Here is a 26,920-nt window from a genome sequence, read left to right as displayed (position 1 = left end):
TTCCTGGCAGCATTTTAAAAAACTGCAATATGCTTTCTTGTTAAATGCACAGAGCACTTTTATCTCAGAGTGGGTTTTTTTCCTCATTCCAAACTGAAATGATTGTTCTGGTTAGATCAGACATAGCTCAACTCCAACAGGTAAGCCTTTCTTACTCCGTCTCTGTCTCTTTCTTTTGCTCTCTCTCTTCAGCTCCACACATGCAGGTGTCAGGAGCCGTCTCGCTGGCTTGTCAGAGCTGCTCTGCGCCATGTCTGGAGTGATTCATCTTGTTGCCAGGATCATTAACTTCCTGTTGGAAGGACTGACATAGAGAAAGTCAAAGCAGACTCGGGAAGAGCTGATGTGCCACCAAGCCTTCCATATAAATTAGATTGAAACTTCCTCTTATTTGCTCCTCTCCTCTATGAGTATGTTTTCATTCTGCTGCAAAAGCACAGATTATAGGAGAGATAAATATACAGAGAAAGAAAAGGGCGAGAGAAAGACAGGATATGTAGAAGATAAAAATGCCCGTTTATGGAAAAATCATGTGTATATTGTGATAATGTGATCGCCGAGGTGCACAAAGTGAGCTTGTCGAATCAAACAGACTTATTGTGTTTTTAACTACGAGGAAATCATTTAGATTAAACAGACACTTGCGTCCACGGTTGTCCCATTATTAAACAGTCACTAGCGCCCTGATTGTCCCATTAGAGTAATGAGTTGCTGTCATTGATGACTAATTGCATCATTTCAGTAATGTTGCTTTTGTTTATTTTAGTCCTGACATGCGTTTACAGCTATCAATATTGTTTTTCGTTCTTTTTTAACAATCATGCCCATCTGAAACCTTCAGTTAATTACCAATAAAATGCAGAATCTAATCAAATTAACCTCCTTTCCAGTACATTACGCTTCCCACTGAACATAATTATACAGCAAACGAAACATCTTTTTGTATGCTCCTATGCACTGGGGTTCTTTTCACATATTTTGTGAGCAGAAAGAAAAGTGGGTATTGAGGCGCTCTATATGTCCTAAGTACTACTTTATTTGAAGTTTGCGCCGATGATGCTGAGACTAATGGTAGAAAATGAGTGGTGGATCACCTTGTGACCTTTCACTATACACCTCTATTGTTGTTGCCTGGTAACAAGATAATGCTTAGCTGCCCTTCAGCCTGTGCAGAAGGAAATGCTCTTATTTTAAGATTTGGTTTGAAGGGAATCATACTGGTCCTGGACATGAAACCATAGCGGACCTGCTTTTGTGTGCTGTGTTGTGTGAGCATTGCTCTGACTTCATGTGGTGTGAGCTTTCTCATATGCTGTTGAAAGAACAATAAATCCCATGATATTGGAGAAAAGGTTATGCTTATATAATTGAGATGCACAAAACCTCTTACGAGGGGGATGCAGTGTTATGATAGCAGTAGATACACTGATGTTAGGAGTTTTTTTCTTGCAGTCTGAAGCCAAAGAAATGTTTCTGGGGAAAAAATACAAAAATAAACATTGCTGGAAAATATGTTCTATCATAGTATAAGTGTATAAGGGTATAATCTGTAAATCTGTAATGCCAAAAATTCTCAAGAAATTAATCAAGACCATTTAAACACATCAAGGCCTGGTTTCACAGAGAGGGTTTAGGCTAAACCAGGATTAGGCCATAGTTCAATTAGGACATCTGAGTAATTTTTATAAACATGCTTTGGAAAAAAACATCACTGGTGTGCATCTTGAGACAAAACAAATGCACTGATATATTTTAAGGTCAGTCAGTGCAAGTTTCTTTCAGTTGAACCAGCTCAGACTTATGTTTTAGTCTGGGACTAGACTTAAGCCTTGTCTGTGAAACTGGGGTAAAAGTTACACTTTATATTTTTATTTTATTTAAAATTAATTTACTTTTTTATTTTACAATATATACCACTGACCTAAAAAGTGTGTAAATTATATTAAATCAAAATTAATTAATTTTATTTTTGTAATATATTTTGGCCTGAATAAAACCAGTTCTTTAGATATTACCACATGAACCATAAATTAGTGCTCGGCGATAAAGATAACAATCATTATCGCGATATACTTTTCCTCAATAAATGTAAAACAAGAGTTTGATAAATGTTGGATATAATGTTTATGCACCAGAAGCGGGACAAGACAGCGTGATATATTTTAACCGCACCACACGGCCTGTTTTTACTGTATGGTCTGGTTTCTACAACTTTCACTTAGAAGCAAAAATCTGCCTTTAAACAGAAATCGATCGTGATAATTATCGATACCAACTGATCCTTTTACTGTGAGCCCCAAGTCAGACAAAATATGTTTTACAGTTCTGGGTTGTGGAAGTCTGCCACGTATCTTTTATGTTTTGCCAAAAACAACTCATGGCCTCGTCAAGATCTTCGGTTGTGAAATGTCAGACAATTGAGCCACAAGTCCTCTGCGCATCAGCACCATAATAGATGAGAGAACACAGCTTCACTATGAAGAAACAGAAAAAAAGAGGCACAGTTCAAGTTATATTTCCAGTGTCTGCCCTTGATTAGTTTAACAGCTCGTTTGATCTTTGCCAGTGACTGAAGTGTTGAAGTAAAGCACGCAGACGGGGAGGTACACCGGCTTCCCGCTCCACCACATGCCTGTGGGGCACAAACATCTTAATGTCACACGGAAATTAAAACACTTTCCCATTACCCTGGCCCTGAATCTTAATTTGCTCTTCCACAAACTATACAAAGTAGGTGACAAGGTCAGTAAATTTTTATGGAATAGGAGGTGAATGTTGACCTTTGAAGGCAGGAGTTAAAATAAGTCTTTAATTTCTATATGTGAACACACAACAGGCTTATAGCATTGACTTTTAAGCTGAGCACACAGAGATGCTTTGCACTTGAATTGTTTTTAAATTGCTTATTGATTATCAGGGGAATCATTTGAAGAGTCTTACCTTATGAAAATTAAGCACAGATGATTATTATACAACACTTTCAGGTTCTGAATTGATGTGTTAAGGTGCTCTCTATCTGCTGCCGACCTCACGAGTTCTGTCCATCATCTTTTGTGCTTGATGCTATGAGACAAACATTAGTAGAGAAATGCATGTCGGTAATGGCACCCTGGTAACTCATGAGCTCTACAAGACACACTTCACAACACAAAACAATTTGGCACCTGTAATGCTATGTCAATACCTACTCACAGAAGACAAATGTTGTTATTGTTTTGCCATTTCAACATTATCAGGAGATTTGGGATCCGCGGTGCCCATCTCAGCAGCGAAAGAATGTCAGATAATATGAGGACACTCAGAAAACTGCACCATATTTCTTAACTGACAAACAGAGATGATGGATTTTTCTGAAACATCGCCATCAGAACCTCTGAAAAGCTAAGATTGCAGCTAACACTAGGACAGCCAGACGGAGCAGTTGAAATGATAGAAACATCGGTGTGCACAAATATTGAGCAGGAGACATGTGCTCTATTGAACAGCTATTATGTTGAAGCACTTTGTGTGTTGTGTAATTGATTTGCTTAACTGTGCAGAAAACACACATGCGTTGCAAGTCGCAATAAATTAATCATGGTGCATCAAGCTGATAATGTACTGTATATTATATTATATTATGTGTGTGTGTGTGTGTGTGTGTGTGTGTAATTAGCCATTTCTATAATCTTTCTAGTATGAATAATACTGGCTTACATTTAAAAAAAATTGTGACCCTGGAGCACAAAGCAGTCTTAAGTCGCTGGGGTATATTTGTAGCAATAGCCAACAATACATTGTATGGGTCAAAATTATACATTTTTAGTTCATGCCAAAAATCATTAGGATATTAAGTAAAGATCATGTTCCATGAAGATATTTAGTAAATTTCCTACCGTAAATATATCTAAACTTAATTTTTGATTAGTAATATGCATTGCTAAGAACTTCATTTGAACAACTTTAAAGGAGATTTTCTCAATATTTAGATTTTTTTGCTCCCTCAGATTCCAGATTTTCAAATAGTTGTATCTCAGACAAATATTGTCCTATCATAACAAACCATATATCAATGGAAAGATTATTTATTCAGCTTTCAGATGATGAATAAATCTCAATTTCGAAAAAAATACCCTTATGACTGACCCTTTGCGTCACATTTTTGAAAAATAATTATTTAAATCTAATATTGTTGAAATTAACATATCTTGACCACTTTTGAAGTTTCCTGATTTTTATTTTTATAGCATCAAATCAAATCATTTTCAGAGCATGTATTTGCTTTATAGTAACTGTCATTATGCATTTTATATAGATTGTGATGTGATGACTATACTGACCTAGTACAGAGTCAATTAAATAAAATAGAATTATGAAAGTGCTGACAAAAATAAATTATTCTGCACTAAGGGGGTCAAATTTTGACGGTCATCTCGATGTCAAATTGTGACCCCCCTTGACCTTCTCATCGTGGGCTTCATGATGTATTATATAGAAAAGGCAGAACTGTTTATCATCTGCAAAGTCATATTTAACAAAGACCAGCAGGACTATTTAACGGATTTTAAATAAAACTGAGGTGTGCATCAGAGGGAATTATTCAGTGATCCTCATTTAGAAACAAATCAGTCCAATTAGGTTTGCTCCAAAGTGACTTCCCCAGTCATCCATCCAGGGAATTCTGCTGTTATCAATTAGAATTGTCGCTTCTAATCTGTGACAGCCTCCCAGACACTGGTCATTTCCCATTAGAGTCATTTTCCCCAAGATCCCGCTGGCCGATAGACATCTCTGACACTCAATAGAGGGGACGTAGAGGAGACAATAATTAAAGAGGTGGCATTTACTCCCAGTCAGGCTCTCTCAGAGATCTGAATCTGCAATTACCTTCCAGAAAATAGCATTGTCAGGACAGGGCCGGTGTTAATAATGGCTCCCATCTCAGGCTGGGATACTGGCCTCAATCGTTTCTACTGAAGCTGCACTTTGATTGTTTATCGCTTCACCCCAGGTTATCGTGCCACGGTACTGGAGTAAACGCTTAAAAAGAGAAAGCAAAAAAGGTGAGGAGAGCCTGTTTATTTCAGGATGCATATCGCTCCTGTTATACACCATATTTCTCGGAGTAAATACTGCAATGCTAATATAGTCGAAATGGAAGAATAATGAAAACTTCTTTCTCTGCTTTTCTGTTCTTCTGTCTTCCATTCAGCCGTTTTCTTGTAGACAAATCCTGTGTGAGAGAAAGAGAGGAAGAGAGGCAGGCATGCCCAAGTTCCCCGACACTTGATAAAATACAAAAGGACCATTTGCACAGAAGGCAATTAAAAGCTTTAGTGCTTCCTGCAGGCAGAGCGGTACTTCTGGAGCCCCAGCTGACACATGAGCCAGTACCTTATTGGAAAGAGCTGCCTTGTGCACTGAAATGGCACCGGTAATTTTCACCAAAATAGGCTCCAGGTAGTAAATATGGGCCAAAAAGAAGGCATCTGCATTAATCAATATGAAATTAGCCCACATTTAATTTGCAGAGGGCAGTTGTGCACCTGCCCATAAATGTGATAAGCTGGATGTAGGAATGGCTTTCAGCCCGGGGCAAGACTTCACCTGCGAAAAACTTCTACGGAGCACTGGAGGATAAATTATCAATCCCATTTATAAATGATATACAAGATGTATTTTGCATTAGTTTTGTCTAATGCAATGTATTTGTATGTATTTACTGTAGACACGCTGATTGATTTTGATGTGTACGGTAGAAAAATATTTTTGTTGGCGTTTTTGAATTTATAGTTTACTGCTATTATGTATAAATACACTGTATAATTCATAGTATTACAATGTATAGATCAGATGCCTACGGAGAGGAACAAGGAACTTTAATGATCCCAAACACAGGGCAGGCTGGAGACACAAGTAGCACATCAAGACGTATAACATCAGACAAAGGAACTTAGGGCAGACAACACTTTAAATACTGAACTAAACGAAGGGGTAATTGACAAGACACAGGTGAATCAAATGAGACAATCACACATGGGAGAAACTGGGTCACGGGGAGCACATGGGGAGAAAAACACACACAGACAGTTCATAATCCTGACGCTTTGACTCTGTTATTTGAGTTCTTGATCATTATTCATTTATTCAACTAAGACTTAACCTGAAATGCAATAAATTAACATGCAATCATTTATATTTTAGCATCATTTTTAGATGTACTATTTTACACTAATGGCACCTTAAAAAAAAAAAAAAGCTAAATTGTTTCAAATGACAGCTGGAATCAATTTAATCCAGGGGCATAGGATATCCCCATATATTCGACCAAAGTGTTTGTGACTTCTGCTGCAAGTCCATTCTTGATAATGTGGTATTGACAAAGCATGAAGAGGCAACCCTGCGGCGAGAGATACGATTGTGCCTGATGCCTGTACAGTATACAAAAGCCACATAATGAAGATGTAGTGTGGATTAATTGATTTGCATGTCTCTTAATCAATACACGTGTTTGTCCCTTTCATGTATATATGATCAGACTGGCTTATGCAATGTTCATCCAAGCTATGCTTGTACTTTACAACAAGACAATCAAGGCAGTTCTGTCCAGTCAGCAGGTCATTATCTCAAAATAAACCTCAACCGGGTGATCAGGATCCCAATGCGAAGTGGAGGGGTCTGATATCATCTTGAAGGGGTTATTTTGTGACAGTGACAAGATAACTGAACACTTATTGTCTTATTATACTTATTGTTATCCCACTTATTGTCAAGCTGTATGCAATAAATAAATAAGAAAATGTGAAATAAATAAAACCATGATAAGTGTCAATTTTCCGAAATTGAGACTTCTACATCATCTGAAAGCTGAATAGATAATCTTTCCATTGATGTATGGTTTGTTATGATAGGACAATATTTGGCTGAGATACAACTATTAGAAAATCTGGAATCTGAGGGAGCAAAAAAATCAAAATATTGAGAAAATCTCCTTTAAAGTTGTTCAAATGAAGTTCTTAGCAATGCATATTACTAATCAAAAATGAAGTTTTGATATATTTACGGTAGGAAATTAACTAAATATCTTCATGGAACATGATCTTAATATCCTAATGATTTTTGGCATAAAAGAGAAATGTATAATTTTGATCCATACAATGTATTGTTGGCTATTGCTACAAATATACCTGTGCTACTCATGACTGCTTTTGTGCTCCAGGGTTACAAATATGGAATATTGTTTTGTATTGATTTAAATATTTAAATGTATAGTTTTCCAGCAAAGAGTTTGAGTCACTTATAGTGTGCATTTGGAAACACAAAACCAACCATCTTCCCAAACTTGTAATAAGAATCGTTTTATAAAATCTGTTGTTATATATATATATATATATGTATATCTGCAGACTGTGTCCTCCAGATCTGTCTCCTGCGCTGCACACCGGCTCCTCGTTATTCAGCTCTGCAGTCGGCTCCTGCTCTTTATCACCCTCCAGGATCAGCAGTCGCTCACTGACCACTCTCACATTAATGCAACCCGTCTGAAGAGCTGTCCACGGTCCTCCCAAAGCGCTGAAAACACAATAGGAAAAGTCCAATACAGTGGCTGTTGTGAAGAGAGAGGAGGAATGTTTTATAAGGGACAGTCTCTCTGTGATAAGACCAATGCTGAGCAAATTCACCAAAGAACATTCATTCATGTGAATCTGGAATTGAAGGGTAAATTTATACAGCATTTATAAAATGGATAGTTGCAGTTCTGAATGCTGATTGGTCAATACAGCATTACAGCCATGCCAAAGACACAATATAGTACCAGCTGACAGAAAACAGCTGTTTATATTTAGATGTTCACCAACGTTACATTTAAAATACATTGAAATCAGTAATATTGTAAAACATTGTAACTTAAAATAACTTTATATTTTAGTTGGACATAAATATGACATTACGTGTGAGAGCAAGAGAGAAAATAACATTCCCTTTTGTTTTGTCCTCAAAGCAAATTAAGAAGTGGTTTTTACTCTTACCTGCTCAGTATTGAGTAGCAGAAAATGATAAACAACACTGTGGCATATCCAGTACACTTGAAGCTACCCTGTTCGCCTCGCTCCAGGGTGGAAATACAGATTTAGACACAAATAAAGTACAGGCTCTGAGCTAACCTGTCATCGAGTGAGATTAGAGGAGAGAGCTTGTCAGAGTGAAGTCAGCCTAGCAGAAAGCAGCTACATGAGTCAGGCCAGAAGAAAGGAGCCTTATCTCTCTGTTCCTTCTTAAGTAATAAGATGTACACCTGCCATGGCTCTGATTTACCATCTTCTCCTCTCGAACCGCTCAAATTCATGCATAAGTGCCGACTGTGGAGAGACTTTCAATATTCAATATACTTAGAGATGTGAACTAAGTGCACAAGAGGAAATGTTCCCATCTTTATGAAACAGATGTATTACGGATTTCATGATTTTATCCCTTTATTTGATCAATAGATAATGGATGGTTTAATTAAACGTTAAGGTATCTATGTTGCTTGTTAGTTAAGTTTCAGATCACTTGGTGTTTAAGTTCTCACTGCTTAACATACATCATTAACAATCTTGTTATCGTGACATTGCACATCTGCCTTCATTTCAACTAATTTGACAATAAAAACCATATATATATTGTTTAATCTTTATGGGTAAAACTGTTTTAGAAGTGCAATACTTCTGTTTTTCTCACTCTAGCTTTTTCTGCATTCAGTAAAATTAGTACCTAATTTCCATATGAAGCAGCTCTATTAATAATAGGGAGCAATATGTGCAATTTCTCTCATCATTCTATGGGAAATGAGCTATGAAGAATGATTGTAATTGTCAGTGGACATCTCATCGTGATGGAGCATCTGCTCTGGTTCTTCATGCTACATAATCAGCCCTGTTATAGCCCAAAAGAGCTAAAGGTTGACAGGAGAAAAATACAAAAGATTTGTGAGACACCAGAGAACAACAGCATTTCAATTTAACGTTCTTAAATAAAAGTAAGTTTACTTTTCTCATAAATGTCTGTTTAAAATCTAAATGTTTTGAAAAACCCAGCACAAGGAAATCGCATCTGAATCCATTATTGTTTTCACTGAATACCGATTCTTATTTAACACAGTGCAGGACAAGGGTCATTTTCAAAGGTGCATGGTGCAACTTATCCAATGAAGACAGCTTGTCTTAAAGGAATAGTTCACCCAAAAATAAACATTTTCTGAAAATGGACTCATCCTCAGGTCATCCAGGATGTAAGTGAGTTTATTTCTTCATTGGAACAGATTTGGATAAATCTAGCATTGCATCAGTGTCTCAGCAATGGATGCTCTGCGGTGAATGGGTGCCGTCAGAATGAGAGTCCAAACAGCTGATAAAAACATCACAATAATCCACACCACTCCAGTGCATCAGTAAATATGAAGTGAAAATCTGTGTGTTTGTAATAAACAAATTCATCATTATGGCATTTTAACTTTTTAAACAGTCACTTCTTGCACAGTGCACACCGCAAAAAAAAACAAAAAAAAAAAAGAGCCTGTAAATGTTTCTAATGCCGAGATGCCTGGGTTGAACTGAGGAGTCAGTGGATTTAGGGAGAAGGAAGACTCAGATGATCTGAACACTGGGCCAGTCACATGCATGCTTCTACACAGCCAACACAGTTGTTAAAGAGATTAAAGGGGCTGCATGCATGGACTCTGGGAATGATAGATTTAGCAGGATCAAGCTCATTATACATGCAGAGAGCTGTGTGTGTGTGTGTGTGTGTGTGTGTGTGTGTGCACAGCCCTGCTAGCTCGAGTGTGAAATGTTCTGTGTGGCTCTGAGAGGCTGCAAGGCTCCCACTGAGCCAGCTGTGCACATCACTGCCTGTCCACACTCAAAAAGAAACATATTGCTGCTTTATTTGCATATAATGATGGATGCACTGAGACTAACATCTAAATTAGACGTGTGTGTATTGGATAAATACATCAGCAGTTTCATTTTTTTCATCTCACCCGTAGACAGCAGGTTATTTTTTTCCCGCTAACCAAGACTGAACTGTTTGTGTCCTTCATCTTTAGTCTTTTAAAACTCAGTTTTGAAACTCCTCTTAAATGCATTTTAATTAAATTCAACTGAGACTTTCAAAGGGACATTGCTGAAGTCAGGGACAATGAAATGCTCCATCCAATAAGCAGAATATCTCATTTCCCTATAAGGTTACTTGTCAGGACATCTGCTCAAGGGTTTTCCCTTTTTTTATCAGCAATGTACATTAGGGTGTTTTGTTAGGGTGTTTTATAGACAAGAAAAACATGTGAATTTTTATTGTACCTCTATTATGACTGTATTATCGATATAAGTAAATTAAAATGAACTAATCCATCCATCCATCCATCCAGTTTTATTTTCTTATATTTTTTAAGCCTGAACACACTTGAATATGGTTGCATAACACTCAAGTGCACATGTATTCTTTACATTTAGGTAGTACAGCAAGCTTAAATTGCTCTGGAAATCCCTTACTATGGAACATAGGTACAGGTCAGGGGGCATGAATAACAATAAATACAAAATCAACAGAGCTTTTGCAAATAAATTACAGTACATGTTATTTTTGTGGTAGCTTTTATGAATAACAGAAAGCATTCCTCATTGTGACTCTCAGAGGGATACAAATATAAAAGAAGGCAGAGAGATTTCATCAATGTTCATTCAGCTGGCTTAACAACTGATGGAAAGTCTGTATTTTGCTGCCGTCTGACATCTGTCTTTGGCCTGATTAGGTCAGTCCAGGGTCAGCTGGTCACAGTACTCCTATTTTCTATGGTCAACATTTCATGTCTTGCCATTCAGCCTGAGGGAGGCTTTTTGCTTCATATAAAAAATAATAATAGCCATGTCTTGATAGCATTGACGTCCAGTTTGGATGTGGCACAGATGTTAGATCTACTTTTTCTGTATATCTCTCAGTAAATGTTTTTTCTCAGTGTGACTGGCCTGCCTGCCATACTGGTGAATTTATATAAATAGCTTATTTCATCGTGTAATTGGTTAAATATGAAGATGTAGATGAAGAAAAACATTATGCATTTTTTTTTTTTTTAAATAACATTCTTTTAATCAAAAGTCCTGACAAAAAATTATCACATTTTCCATATAAATATTAAGCAGCACGGCTTTTTTCAACACTGATGATAAGAAATGTTTCTTAAGCACAACATCAGCATATTAGAATGATTTCTGAATGATCATGTGACACTGAAGCTGTGTGGAGGATAGGGAATAAACATATATTTGAAAATATATTTAAATAGAACACGTTTTTTTATTATTATTATTATTGTAATGATAGTCTTCTTTCAAACACATTAAAAACCTTTCTGACCCCAAACTTTAACTTGTATGTTTTTTTCAGTAAAAACACTATTGAACGGCATGTAATAAATATATATATAAACTTAGAAACCCATCTTGGTTGACCACTAATCTGAATATTAGCTGAAAGGTCCTCTCAAAAACTCTGTTGACTGTAGATGAAGCTTTATTTTTTGTTAGCTAGCAGCTCCAGTATCCAGATTACTTCCCTTGTCTTAGGCTGTAATTACTACAGCACAGGTTTAAAGCAACATCCAAGAATAAAACACACTATTAGACATTTCAGTGCCTGTCAAACTGTATAATGATCATTTAACTGTATTCACATCCATTGTGACCTTGGCCCTCGTCAGCAGAAGATCTTCATATGCTAAGTGTTCAAAAGAGAATGGCTGAGCTGTGCAATTAAGACATTATTCTTCATTTCTGTTGCTCTGATTTGCACTTGTTTTCAGTTTGCAGCTTTACAGTATTTGTGGATACTGCAATGCAAAATGCACGAATGCAAAAATGTAATGTTCACAGGCGATGTATAATGTGTGGAATCAATATTTCCAAATCTTTGCAGTCAGCTGGTGGTCATTTTATTAGGACTTTGTCCAGCCTGTGATGAAATGGAGAACAGACGTCTCTAACTTTCAGTTCACTCTCAAAATGTAATGTCTTTACCATTCACAGTTAACAAAGAACACAACCTCATGATCAAGGCATATTAACCATGAAACACTAGCTTTGGAAACCATGAAACCCATGTGAAAATGCTGTATAATTTTAGCAGTGAGACCCTTCCATGCTGATGTGAATGGGCATTAGTTATCATAGGCCTCCAGGGTATAATCACAGCACATTGTTTCAGAGCGGCTTACCCAAAGCTCCTTTTTGTTTGTCAGGAGAATGACATCGGAGCACTGCGGAGGACAGCGTGAGGGAAGAGTCGTCTGCACTCAACTACTGGCAATCAAAGCATTCTTTTGCTTTCAAAACAGATGATGCATGTTCTGACGCACATTATCAACATTATATGTGATCCTGGACCACAAAACCAGTCTTAAGTCACTGGGGTATATTTGTAGCAATAGCCACAAATATATTTTCTTACTGTAAATATATCAAAACTTCATTTTTGATTAGTAATATGCATTGCTAAGAACTTCATTTGAACAACTTTAAAGGAGATTTTCTCAATATTTAGATTTTTTTGCTCCCTCAGATTCCAGATTTTCTAATAGTTGTATCTCAGCCAAATATTGTCCTATCATAACAAACCATACATCAATGGAGAGATTATTTATTCAGCTTTCATATGATGCATAAATATCAATTTCGAAAAATTGACACTTAAGACTGGTTTTGTGGTCCAGGGTCGTTTTTGTGGGGAAGTGTTACTTTTCTCAACGCTTGCTATCTGGAGCCAATCATAACTGACTATTAGTAAGCGCTGAGAGATATTTCTATGTTTTATATATACTGCAATCTTTTTACCATTATTTTAACAAACTTGATGTAGGCTTTCACCATATTTAGTTATGTGGGGAAAGATGTATATTATCCCTGCACTCTGTGCACGCTTTGGACCGAGGCGCGCCCCCGGCTGGCGGAATCACGCTCAGCCGCGGGATCGAGCTGAGCGCGGCCACGAGACTCCTGTGCTCGCTCTCGCTTCCTTCATAGGCAGGATAAGCAGCAGACTGCAAGCTACTGTGATGGGCTGCTTTTGAAAAGCCACAAATACACTTCAGTCGTAAATAGTGCCGATTAAACTTAGCAGATCCACAAGAACCGGCCGAACCTTGAATCTAACAATATTGACAGAATGACGAGAAAAGGTTTGTGCTTTACCTGATCTACTTTAGTCAGTGTTGTGGATATAGTTTAGCTTGCTAGCCAACTAGCCGACAAGACTCTGACTAGCTCAAACAAAAGACTTGATTCCTTTTGTCCCTACAAGACTAGATTGTTTCATGGATATACTGGGCTTTCAGTTAATGACATGTGGCCATGAAACTGTGAAGCTGACCACACAATTAATTTAATAAGATTTCGTGTTTGCATTATGGCTAACCGGTTCTTTTGGCATATTGGCCAAGCCCAGAAAACAATCTGATTTAAACACAAGCACATAACTGAACAACAACAACTGAATAAAGCAGTTATGTGTATAGATAACATTTTAATTTCAGTGGCCTGAGATATATATATAGATATAGATTGTCAACTCAATTTAGGAGCATTCATTCCGGTTTTGAACTTAAGTTTTGTTGTAAATATCATAATAATGTTTATCATAATGGCAGTCTAGAGTTCAATATAGCTGTGAAAGTTGGGTATATGTCATTATATATATATACTTTTTATTTACAAATGTGATTTCAGTTGCTTTCAGTCCTGATAATGTCCTGAAGTACTGCTCTTATTTTAATTAGGGCCTGATGAATGCTTCTGAGAGGATTGAAATGGCAAAGTTTATTATTTAATAGATATGTATTTCTATTCACAGGCTGGGATGAGGAGCCCTTGGATCATGCTGTAATGTCACAGTAAAACACTTGTTTCTTCAGTATTTACCTGATACTTGTGTACAATGGCATCAAGAAATGAAATTCAAGATATTTACTGAAGTTTAGGTGAGTTGGAGGATGGTGTGCAGTTATTTTGTTCTTAATTGTTTGGTTAAGAGTGAAATATAGTCTGTTGGTTTACCGAAATACAACTAATGTGCCCTTAACTATACCTTGTCAACAAGAGCAAGTCCAGACCTGCCTATCAGGCCTGTGCCAACAAGCCATTAGTGATTACATTGGACTTAACTAATTCTGATGTTTTTGGCATCGTCACCAAGCACAGCTATATTTAGCGTGATCGTTTCTCATAAGCATTTTCATGGGTTTCAAACACATTTTTGTGATGTTCTGCCAGACTGGATTGTGATATTGCACGCTTCCGGTGTTATAGGTTTCATAAAGCTTATATTCTTTCATTTCCTTCCTCCACTTTGACACCTAAAAGCGTTTTGATAGATTCTGTGCCCTGAGTTGGGATTAGCAATGATTCTCATTTGACCACAAAATGGCTTGCTGATGGCGAAGTCAAAGATTTGATATTTTCCGGTCAGGAGGAGAGGCAGAAATTGCTGTCGTTTATTTTTCTTAAAGATGCCTTTGCTCTGTTTCCATGAAGGTTAAGTGGTGAAAGCTTAGGGACGGTCAGCGCTTCTTGTAGAGCTGGCCATGTCGGGGGTCCCAACCCCTCCTCCTCCAGGGGAGATGTCCAGTGGGCCTGTGGCGGAGAGCTGGTGCTATACCCAGGTGAGACGGACTGATGGCTCAGACAATCATATACAGGCTTTGCTCAAGTGTTTTAGAAGCTATTTATATAGCAGATCTCGGCTGAGTGATTGTTGAAATCGTTGCTAAATGTAAACTGCATTATCACACAGGTATATGAAGTTGGATATATGTTGCATACAGCTTCATCCACATAAATACAGTACTCACATGAAGCCATTATATATGATATAGCAAATTTTTCTGTTGCGTTGCAAAATGTTATCGCCTCAACTCTTTATATAAAGTAAGTAATGTAAGTCCAACTTTATGCGTACAGCATATTCACATAGGGTCATATGTACTATATAGCAAAGCTTAACTGCTTGATTTCTTGTATAGCTGCACAATGTAAACTGGTATCGCCCAGCATTAATCTGCTAAAAACTACATAGGAATGAAAAGTAATATTAAAATCAATGCTGTCAAACAATTAATCGCATCCAAAACAAAAGTTGTTGTTTATATAATATATGTGTGTGTGCATATTTATTACATATAAATACAAACACATGCATGTATATATTTAAGAAAATAATGTTTTGTTTATATATTAAATATATTTATATATATATATATATTATAAAATCTAAGAATATGAAAATATATAATGTATAAACATTAATATTTTCAAAATGTATACTGTATGTGTGTGTATTTGTATACATAATAAATCTGACCCTGGAGCACAAAGCAGTCTTAAGTCGCTGGGGTATATTTGTAGAAATAGCCAACAATACATTGTATGGCTCAAAATTATACATTTTTATTTTATGCCAAAAATCATTAGGATATTAAGATCATGTTCCATCAAGATATTTTTTTTGCTCCCTCAGATTCCAGATTTTCAAATAGTTGTATCTCAGACAAATATTGTCCTATCCTAACAAACCATACATCAATGGAGAGATTATTTATTCAGCTTTCAGATGATGCATAAATCTCAATTTAAGAAAATTGATCCTTATGACTGGTTTTGTGGTCCAGGGTCACAAATATGCACAGATACACATACATATATAATGTAAACAAACTTTTATTTTAGATTCGAATAATCATTTAACAGCACTATTTAAAATATTAAAATCATTGTGATTTTCTGTAAAGCTGCTTTAAAATAATTGTGACAAGCGCTATGCTAATAAATTTGACTTGACTTGAAATTTGACCATTCTTTCAGTCTTAATATGACTTTCTAATATGACAAGTATAGCTTGAGCAAATGCATATGTTTTGATCTCTTGCTTGTTATGGCGCTGTGCACAGTTTGATCTAATGGAGGGTAATCAGTGCATTAAAGTAGATAGGGTGACACTTTATTGTGCAAGTGATAATGAAACTCAAGCAGTCATCATAATGTGGTCATGCTGGTTTATCAGATACGGTAAAATGATACTGAGACAAATTTCCTGAGGTTTAACCTCAGGCAAATGCAATGCAAAGTTGTAAAGGAGCTATTTAGTTGCTTCCAAATGAATCGGATGTTAGTAAAAAGTCACATTTTGAAGTTGAAAGCTGCCTTTTAATTTGTTCTTGTAGCATTTGGCGTGTTGTTGTCCAGGAATGACTGCTCATCGGTATGTTTGTTATCAGTTTTCACTGATGGTAATCTTTGATGATCTTGTAGGTCAAGGTAGTGAAATTTTCCTACATGTGGACCATAAACAACTTCAGCTTCTGTCGAGAAGAGATGGGGGAAGTATTGAAGAGCTCTACCTTCTCCTCAGGGCCTAATGATAAGATGAAATGGTGAGGAGACTATGCATGTACAGGTACATCTAAAAAAATTTGAATATCGTGAAAAAGTTAATTTTTTTTTCTTGAAACTTATTTCAAGAAGTGAAATTTTCATATTTTAGATTCATTACATGTAAAGTAAAACATTTCAAAAGTTATTTTGTTTTAATTTTGATGATTAGAGCTTACAGCTCATGAAAGTCAAAAGTCAGTATCTCAAAATATTAGAATATTTATATTTGAGTTTCAGTTAATGATCATCCCTACAGTATAAATTCCGGGTATCTCTTGTTCTTTGAAACCACAATAATGGAGAAGACTGCTGACTTGGCAATGATCCAGAAGATGAACATTGACGCCCTCCACAAAGAGGGTAAGTCACAGAGGGTCATTACTGAAAGCTGTGGCTGTTTACAGAGTGCTGTATCAAAGCATATTAAATGCAAAGTTGACTGGAAGGAAGAATTTGGGTAGGAAAAGGTGCACAAGCAACAGAGATGACCTCAAGCTTGAGAATACTGTCAAGCAAAGCTGATTCAAACACTTGTGAGAGCTTCAGAAGGAGTGGACTGAAGCTGGAGTCAGTGCATCAAGAGTCTCCACGCTCAGACGTCTTCAGGAAAAGAGCTACCAAGCCACTTCTGAACCAGAGACAACGTCAGAAGCATCTTACCTGGGCTGTGGAGAAAAAGAACTGGACTGTTGCTCAGTGCTCAAGTCCTCTTTTCAGATGAAAGTAAATTTTGCATTTAATTTGGAAATCAAGGTCTCAGAGTCTGGAGGAAGAGAGGAGAGGCACAGAATCCATGCTGCTTGAAGTCCAGTGTGAAGTTTCCACAGTCAGTGATGATTTGGGCTGCCATGTCATCTGCTGGTGTTGGTCCACTGTGTTTTCTGAAGTCCACAGTCAACGCAGCCATCTACCAGGAAGTTTTAGAGCACTTCATGCTTCCTTCTGCTGACAAGCTTTATGAAGATGCTGATTTCATTTTCCAGCAGGACTCGGCTCCTGCCCACACTGCCAAAGGTACCTGAAGCTGGTTCAGTGACCATGGTGTTACTGTGCTTGATTGGCCAGCAAACTCGCCTGACCCGAACCCCTTAGAGAATCTATGGGCTATTGTCAAGAGGAAGATGAGACACCAGACCCAACAATGCAGATGAGCTGAAGGCTGCTATCAAAGCAGCCTGGGCTTCCATTACACCTGAGCAGTGCCACAGGCTGATTGACTCCATGCCACGCCGCATTGAGACAGTAATTCATGCAAAAGGAGGCCCAACCAAGTATTGAGTGCATAGAAATGTCAGGCTTCTGAAAAGTGTTAATTTCTGTTTAAAATATCCTTTTTTTATTGATCTTATGTAGTATTCAAATTTTCTGAGATGCTGAATTTTAGGTTTTCATTATCTGTAAGCCATAATCATCAATTTCAAGAAACAAAGGCTTAATATTTCAGTCTGTGTGTAAGGAATATATATAATATCCCATATATTTCACTTTCTGAAATGAGTGACAAAAAATATTGACCTTTTTCATGATATTCTAATTTTGAGATGTACCTGTATTTGTGTGTTATAATGTTGTCATGCCTATAAAACATCTTTATCTCTCGGCATCTTTATCTATCTTCAGGTGCCTACGGGTCAATCCGAAGGGACTCGATGATGAAAGTAAAGATTATCTATCACTATATTTGCTACTAGTTAGTTGTCCAAAAAGTGAAGTCAGAGCCAAGTTCAAGTTTTCTTTACTGAACGCTAAACGGGAGGAGACAAAAGCTATGGGTGAGAACTTTGCCTTTGCTTTTAATTAGAAAAAGAAATGATTGGAGTCTTGTTGTTTTGCATAGATTTGTAATGTCAAGTGTCTTGAACTTAAGTAATTATTGGCTGATTGCTTTAGTTTTGGCTGCCAAATGATTAATCGCATCCAAAATAAAAGTTTTTGTTTACATAATATATGCATGCGTACTGTGTATAAATAGACACACATGCATGTATATATTTTAGAGAAATTTTATTTTTATATAATGTATTTATGTATTCATGCATACATACATACATACATACATACATACATACATAGAACACACACACACATTATGCAAACAAAAACTTTTATTTTGGATGCGGTTAATCGTTTGATAGCACTAGTTTATGACTTACTCACCGCTTACTTCTCTACCCAATGCAGAAAGCCAAAGAGCCTATCGGTTCGTCCAAGGCAAAGACTGGGGCTTCAAAAAATTTATTAGGAGAGATTTTCTGCTTGATGAAGCAAACGGGCTGCTACCAGATGATAAACTCACGTTATTTTGTGAGGCAAGTATGCGTTCACTTCATGATCTGTCCGGTAACTCAAACTCAAACCTTCCATGCATGAATGCATTGGTTTGGACCAACCCCACCTGATTAATCATTTTATTTATCCTAAAGCATTTTTAGGTGTTATGCAATAATAGATTGTTTTCTGTGAGGTCAAAAATGTGTGCAAGTGGTCTAACGGTTTACTGTGTGAGTGTTTTAATATCAAATCAACAAATATAATATTCAAATATTAAATTTCTAAGAACTTTACATTTGTTTTTTTTAACTGAATTTTTTAAATATTTCTTATTTATCATCTCAGACATTCTTATTTGTCTTTGTACCAAGCAAATGCCAAAAGATTTGTTCTGCAAATGAGTCAGAGTTACTTCTCTCTTTTAGTTACACTGACATGGGCTGTGTTTCCCAAAAGCATCGTAAGCTTAAGTACATCGTAGACACATTGAAACCAATGGAGCTATGATCAACTTAAGCTTACGATGCTTTTGGGAAACGCAGCCATGGTCATTTGGGTGATTTTATTTTTTTATTTTTTTCATAGAACGTGGAACTGTGGAACATGCTAAATGTGTTTTTCAGATTGAATTTCCTGCATGTAGCACGCTCTGATCCGTTTGTATGAATATGCTAGTAGCCGTTTGACAGCTCACCCTTCTCTTCAGAACGTAGCAGGATAGAGACGTCACCTAGAGCGGCAAATGAAATGGGTTGTCAAATGAATTTACTGTAACACAATTATGAGTCTTGCTTGAAAAACAGCCGACATGCCTGTTGAGATCCGCTGCAGGGTTTAATATTTGCAGGGAAATTGGCAATATCACAAGGCAAAGTTGAAATTATCTGCAATTTGCATTTAGTATGTTTTCCCTCATTAATTGGACAGTTTTTGTAAATGATTATTACCAGAAAAAATATTAAAAAGCTGCAGGATGCTTTCATCAGATTGCTTTTCATTTTGCATGATTTTTTTTTTTTTTCCCTCTTTCATTCACCTCCATTTTGCTCAACACACTTGAATATTTTAGTAGCGGGCCAGATTGTTAGTACTCTAAATGCGTGTCAACATTGTATACAGGGAACATATAAATAGGAGCACTTAGTCAATTAGTATGTGCTTAAGAGAAGTAAATGAATCATGCATATAGGACTACATCATAATGAGGGGAAAAAAGTGGCATCACTATATATATAATATATTTATAGGTAGGTAGATAGATAGCGATATGGAAAAAATACAGGAATTGTGACCAGATATCTTTAGATTTGGGATTTACCTTTTTGTTTTTTTTTATATACACACAAGAACCAGCTCAGACCTCTTTCAGTAACCTCATTTCACTAGAATTTTCGCAGGCCACGTTCCCACTGTTTTCATATGACTATAATAATTACCAATAACCATAATTCAATGACTATAAAATAATAATCATACATTTTATCATTATGAAATAAAAATATTAAATGTAAAAGAAACCTTCTCATAAAACTAAAAAAGTGAATAATAAAAATAATTTGAATTGAATGAATTTACTGTATTCAGTTCAAATTTAAAATACTAATATTTACGTCTTAATATGTTCATTTTCTAACAGTAAACCATCAAGGTTTTAAATTTTTTTTGAATGGGTTGCTACTGTTGCACTACTGTTTCAGACCGAAGCTTGGCGATCGTGTTGATTTGCAGACATGCAGCCCATGATCTCTGTCTCTGAACGTCTCAATTCACAGTAAATGAACCAGGCTGTTCTCAGTAGCTAAAAACACTATCATAAACTACACGTGTAAATGCCACACTTCACTCTGACACTGGGAAAGCATACTGTATATTTATTTAATGAATCAAACATTGCGATATTGATTTGCAGCCCTAACTGCAAGGTAACATGCATTAAAAACATGCTACAATAAATAACAGAACAGTATGATTGCTTTTCAGTGAATCGCATTGCATAACCAGACCGAGTGGTTTAATTGGACTTGTAATGTGTGTCAATTAGGTAAGTGTTGTTCAGGACTCTGTGAACATCTCCGGACAGTCCAACATGAACATGTTGAAGGTTCCGGAGTGCCAGCTGTCCGATGACCTGGGTAACTTGTGGGAATGCTCACGCTTCACGGACTGCACTCTATATGTGGGAGGACAGGAGTTCAAAGCCCACAAATCCATCCTGGCAGGTGAGTCTAATCCAGACCCCCAGCCCTGCTGACGCCATCAGCTCCATGTCCTCCTCTCATCCCAGCGGCGCTAGCTCAGCACCCACCCTTCTGAGGGGTTGTGTTTGTGTGTGGGGAGACGGTTTGTGTGACCTTGGCGGTAGTGATTTTTATTTTTTACTTTCTGAGGTCGTAATTCTTCAATATGACAGATCGAGATTCATCACTGAAAACCCACAGTGTTATCCACCGCTAATGTCCTCAAAGGACGACTGGGTTCATGAATGTGACTTTTGTTTCTTTTTTTGCCTTTGTAGATTATTCCTGACCTGTGAGTCAATCTAATGAAAACTGGACACTTGTGTTTTTTATTTTGGACTGCGACCGTGTATTGAGAGATGCTCATATAATGTGACTGACAGATTTATTGCTTTCTTGACAGCGAGATCACCGGTCTTTAATGCCATGTTTGAACATGAGATGGAGGAAAGTAAAAAGGTATGCATTTTAAGCTTTTTTTTTTTTTTTTCAAAATTGGTTTAGATACGTTTGCCGTTATGCAGCGTACATGTTTGTAAGCTGCTTTTTCTTGCAGAACCGAGTTGACATCAGTGATGTGGAACCAGAGGTTTTCAAAGAAATGATGGGCTTCATATACACAGGAAAAGCACCAAATTTAGAGAAAATGGCTGATAGTTTATTAGCCGCAGCGGATAAAGTAAGTCTGAAGCTTTATTAAATCATGAAATAATGTTAAATGCTTTGACTGTTGTTTTTTTTTTTTTTTCATAAGAAATGTTTGCCATCTGGGGATACACTACCATTCAAAGGTTTGAGGAATAATGAAAAATTATTAATTTTATTCAGCAAGGATGAATTTGATCAAAAGTGACACAATTGCATTTGTAATAAGCAATTTGTTTCAAATAAATGACACTTTCTATTCGTAAAAATAACCCTAAAAAAAAAACTCTGGTTTTGACAGAAATAGCACAGCTGCTTTCATCACTGATAATAAGAGATGTTCTTAATCACCAAATCAGCATATTATAATGATTTCTGAAGGATCGTGTGACACTGAAGACCGGAGTAATGATGCTGAAAATTCAGCTTTGCATCACAGAAATACATTACTGTTTAAAATATATTGGAATAGAAAACTGTTATTTTAAATTGTAATATTTGACAATGTTGCTAATTTTACTGAACTTTTAATCAAATACATGCAGCATAAGATAATTCTTTAAAATACATTTGAACACATCTTGCTGACCCCCACAAAAATTTGAAGGTAGTGTATATGTATTTTTTTTGGAAGCAAATGTCAAGATTCAAGATTATTATTATTTTTTTTTTTTTTGTGGTAATTATGTTATGATTTTGTCACTCTTATGTTGTTTTAAACCTGTACTGATTAATTTTTCTTCGTGTGGAAAGACATTTTGTACTGGCCGCTGAAGCCAAGTGATTCACTAAAGCATAATTTAGATGTCTCTGCTGCTTTCATGAATGCACCAGGTTGAGCTAGATTTGCATTGAATAAAGACTTTAATTTTGCTCTTTGTCTCAGAATATAGTTCATATGGACTATTTCAGTAATGCTTTTATGGTGCGATATCCTTTTTGAAGATTAAAAGCTTCAGAAAATTGACCAGTAAATGATTACTAATGCATTATTTTGTGTTGCATGGAGGACTGAAAGTCATACAGGTTTGGAACAAAATGAAGGTGAACAAATGCTGACAGAATTGTCATTTTTTTGGGTGAGCTAACGCTTTAAATGGCATCACAAACCTTTGAGTGTTGTTCTGTGGAAGTCATGTGTGTCGTTCTCCTCAGTACGCTCTGGAGCGCTTAAAGGTCATGTGTGAGGAAGCCCTTTGCAACAGCCTTTCGGTGGAGAACGTGGCAGACACCCTCATCCTGGCCGACTTGCACAGCGCAGAGCAGCTCAAAGCACAGGCCATAGATTTTATCAACAGGCAAGCTCCGCCAGAGAAACTCTGCTTGATAAATTCCTGCTGCCATGGCTGTTTACCAGCCTGAGAATGAGAGTGTTTTTCTTATCCATAGGTGCAGTGTCCTCCGACAGCTGGGCTGTAAAGATGGGAAAAACTGGAATAGCAAGTATGTAATTAGCTGATATGTGTGACACAAGATTAATTCTGAGCTCTTATCTACTCTCTTAGATGCATTAGAATTCATTGTTTTAGGTTCTGGGCAGCCCGAGCTGCTTGGCTGGTGCCCACAGCCCGCGTATCTCCTGATACCGGTTATTAATAGACTCTGACTGTCTGAAACGTCAAGGAAGAGAACATTTCTGCATTATAAACGTATCACAAAGATCCCTGGCACCCTTCTGATCGTACTCTTCAGAACGGCAATAGCTCTTGCATTACTGCATGCTTATTTGGAGGAAAATGGTCTTTTGTATAAATAGACAGTTGCTTAAATCTCTCACATGCACCATTGAATCGAGCCTCTTACCTTTTTTTTTTTTTACTCCATTAGACTGGATTAATCCACATTGCTGTTATCGATTTTTAATGTGTCTTGTGTTAATACTAAAACATCTTCACCCTCTCCTGACAGTCACGCCACGGACATAATGGAGACCTCGGGCTGGAAGTCAATGATCCAGTCTCATCCTCACTTAGTGGCGGAGGCTTTCCGCGCGCTCGCGTCAGCGCAGTGCCCTCACTTCGGTCTGCCCAGGAAGCGCCTAAAACAGTCTTGACGAGGTTCCTTCTCCTCTCTTGGGCCAGTCCTGGGGCAAAAGCCAGAAAACTGCGGTGTTTAGACTCTATCCCATTGTCATCCGAGCCGACAGCACTTGACTGGGACAGGTTGGCTTCTAAACGGCAGCGGAAGCTGTTCACACCCTTCCTGAACGATGGGTTCGGCATCTGAGCTTTATTTTGCGAATCTTTCTGTCACTTCAAACAGCCTTAAACTATCTGCCATGACTCTAGTGTGGAGTGTTTGAATTCTCTCAGTTCTACTCTGTGCCTGCCTTGTCCCATGAGACCAGGCCTCTTCCCTGTTGCACTAGTTCCCAAAGTCTCGCTGTTTTATACGGCGCTTCCTAGGAATGCGCCAGGAGTTCGATCCACGGGAAATAGTATATATTCCTAATGTTTAGTTGTGCGACTAGACATGAAATAAATGTTAACACAATGAGTGCAAGGTTACACTTTTTGAAAAGATAGCTATGCCCCATATTGATGGCACGATTTCTATGTAAAGACACAGTTTAACCACGGGGGGGGGGGGATACTAGTACTATTCCATAAGGGGGGGCTAAAAAAAGCATTTCAGATGTTTGTATTGATGTGTGTGACAAGGAATTATTGTTTTTGTCCTGCCCCTTGACCTGTGAAAACAAAAGTGTCATCTATTCACAATTTTACAAGCGACTCCATTTTTGGACACAATAGTGTTGCTTCCCTTGAATTGGTCTGCCATATACAGTCGTCTGGCCCATAATGCATTTGTGTAACCTGATTGAACTAGACAATCCATCTTCAAACACATCGTCCTCTGCGATCAGGAAATGTTTGGATGCTGAGCATCAGAGTGTGGCGTTACTGTGTACGTCACATGGATGGATTGATGAATGTGTGCTTGGAGGTACAGAATACAGATAGATGGTCAGTTAGTTTCTTTGTCTTGAGCTGTGGTGTTACAGTCGAACTGACCGTGATTTGGAAGAGGACTCTACATTGTGTCTTGCTATACTGACTTGTTCTGTTAAAGGACATGTTTTGTGATGATTCTGGAATTTGTTCCGTCTTTTAAAAAATATTGTCTGCGAGAATGCCTGCATTAACTCATTAAAAAAGTTTTTCAGCATTCAGTGGTGTTTTATGTATGGTTTATATAATATACTTCCATTCAAAAGTTTGGGGTCGGAAATATTTAATTTTTTTAAGGAGTCTGTTTTTCTCACAAAGACTGAATTATATTTGCACAAAAAAAATTTAAAAGCAGTAAAATAATTTTGATTAAAAAAAATATTTGACTATATTTTGAAATGTAATTATTTCCTGCGATGACAGCTTAAATTTCAGCATCCAGTCTTCAGTGTCACACGATCCTTCAGAAATCAATCAAGAAACATTTCATATTATTAATGTTAAATGCAGTTGCTTTTTCAGGATTATTTAAAAAGGAAGAATAAAAGTACAGAATTTGAAATGTAAGTCTTTTGTAGCGTTGTGTTTACTATCATTTTTGATCAGTTTAATGCAACCTTGTTAATTAAAATTATTTATTTTTTTACAGGTACATCTCAAAAAATTAGAATATCATGAAAAAGGTCAATATTTTTTGTCACTCATTTCAGAAAGTGAAGCCCATATATTATATTCATTACACACAGACTGAAATATTAAGCCTTTATTTCTTGAAATTTTGATGATTATGGCTTACAGATAATGAAAACCCAAAATGCAGCGTCTCAGAAATTTTGAATATTACATAAGATAAATAAAGGATATTTTAAACAGAAATGTCAGGCTTCTGAAAAGTGTTAATTTCTATGCACTCAATACTTGGTTGGGGCTCCTTTTGCATGAATTACTGCATCAATGCGGCGTGGCATGGAGTCGATCAGCCTGTGGCACTGCTCAGGTGTAATGGAAGCCCAGGCTGCTTTGATAGCGGCCTTCAGGTCATCTGCATTGTTGGGTCTGGTGTCTCATCTTCCTCTTGATAATAGCCCACAGATTCTTTATGGGGTTCAGGTCAGGCCAGTTTGCTGGCCAATCAAGCACCGTAACACCATGGTCATTGAACCAGCTTCAGCTACCTTTGGCAGTGTGGGCAGGAGCCGAGTCCTGCTGGAAAATGAAATCAGCATCTCCATAAAGCTTGTCAGCAGAAGGAAGCATGAAGTGCTCTAAAATTTCCTGGTAGATGGCTGTGTTGACTGTGGACTTCAGAAAACACAGTGGACCAACACCAGCAGATGACATGCAGCCCAAATCATCACTGACTCTGGAAACTTCACACTGGACTTCAAGCAACATGGATTCTGTGCCTCTCCACTCTTCCTCCAGACTCTGGGACCTTGATTTCCAAATGAAATGCAAAATTTACTTTCATCTGAAAAGATGACTTTGGAGCACTGAGCAACAGTCCAGTTCTTTTTCTCCACAGCCCAGGTAAGATGCTTCTGACGTTGTCTCTGGTTCAGAAGTGGCTTGGTAGCTCTTTTCCTGAAGACGTCTGAGCGTGGAGACTCTTGATGCACTGACTCCAGCTTCAGTCCACTCCTTGTGAAGCTCTCACAAGTGTTTGAATCAGCTTTGCTGGACAGTATTCTCAAGCTTGAGGTCATCCCTGTTGCTTGTGCACCTTTTCCTACCCAAATTCTTCCTTCCAGTCAACTTTGCATTTAATATGCTTTGATACAGCACTCTGTAAACAGCCACAGCTTTCAGTAATGACCCTCTGTGTCTTACCCTCTTTGTGGAGGGCGTCAATGTTCATCTTCTGGATCATTGCCAAGTCAGCAATCTTCTCCATTATTCTCAAATATAAATATTGTAATATTTTGAGATACTGATTTTTTGCTGTAAGCTCTAATCATCAAAATTAAAACAAAATAACTTTTGAAATGTTTTACTTTACATGTAATGAATCTAAAATATATGAATGTTTCACTTTTTGAAATAAGTTACAAGAAAACATGAACTTTTTCATGATATTCATTTTTTTTTTTAGATGTACCTGTAAATCTTACTGAAATTTTGAATGGTTTATCTGCTTTATTTGTATTTATATTTATTTTATACACCATACTAGGCCACACATCACTTCCCTTCCCTTTTAATTTGTCATATGATGCTTTATAAAGATATTCACAGTGTGATTACACACCTTTACAAAAAATATAATGAATGATTAATGTGATATAATTTAAAATTATAAAGCATTTATAGGGCCAAACACCTTTTTTGTTCATGTCCCACAAATCTGGTCACGGTGTTGAGATGTGTAAAATAAGCTAAT

At 37.1% G+C, this 26,920-nt stretch overlaps 1 protein-coding gene across 2 annotated transcripts; it reads left to right on the top strand.

Annotated features, from left to right (window-relative positions):
- Positions 1 to 13,011: 13,011 nt before the first annotated feature.
- spopla (speckle type BTB/POZ protein like a) lies at positions 13,012 to 25,105 on the top strand. 2 transcript variants are annotated; one of them, XM_079428312.1, is made up of 12 exons: positions 13,012 to 13,189; positions 13,861 to 13,987; positions 14,541 to 14,668; positions 16,314 to 16,435; positions 18,057 to 18,208; positions 18,618 to 18,745; positions 20,749 to 20,926; positions 21,348 to 21,403; positions 21,501 to 21,623; positions 22,745 to 22,887; positions 22,979 to 23,032; positions 23,498 to 25,105. In XM_079428312.1, the coding sequence occupies exons 3-12, from the start codon at positions 14,591 to 14,593 to the stop codon at positions 23,640 to 23,642; spliced, it is 1,179 nt and encodes a 392-aa protein (XP_079284438.1). In that variant the 5' UTR covers positions 13,012 to 13,189; positions 13,861 to 13,987; positions 14,541 to 14,590; the 3' UTR covers positions 23,643 to 25,105. The 2 variants fall into 2 exon arrangements, with proteins under 2 accessions (XP_079284438.1, XP_079284439.1); XM_079428313.1 differs by having other exon boundaries at positions 13,016 to 13,189; positions 16,314 to 16,458; positions 23,498 to 24,926.
- The last annotated feature ends 1,815 nt before the right edge of the window (positions 25,106 to 26,920 follow it).

Source organism: Barbus barbus (assembly GCF_936440315.1).
Source record: "Barbus barbus genome assembly, chromosome: 11".
Taxonomy (NCBI): domain Eukaryota; kingdom Metazoa; phylum Chordata; class Actinopteri; order Cypriniformes; family Cyprinidae; genus Barbus; species Barbus barbus.
This window is presented reverse-complemented; position numbering and strand designations above follow the sequence as displayed.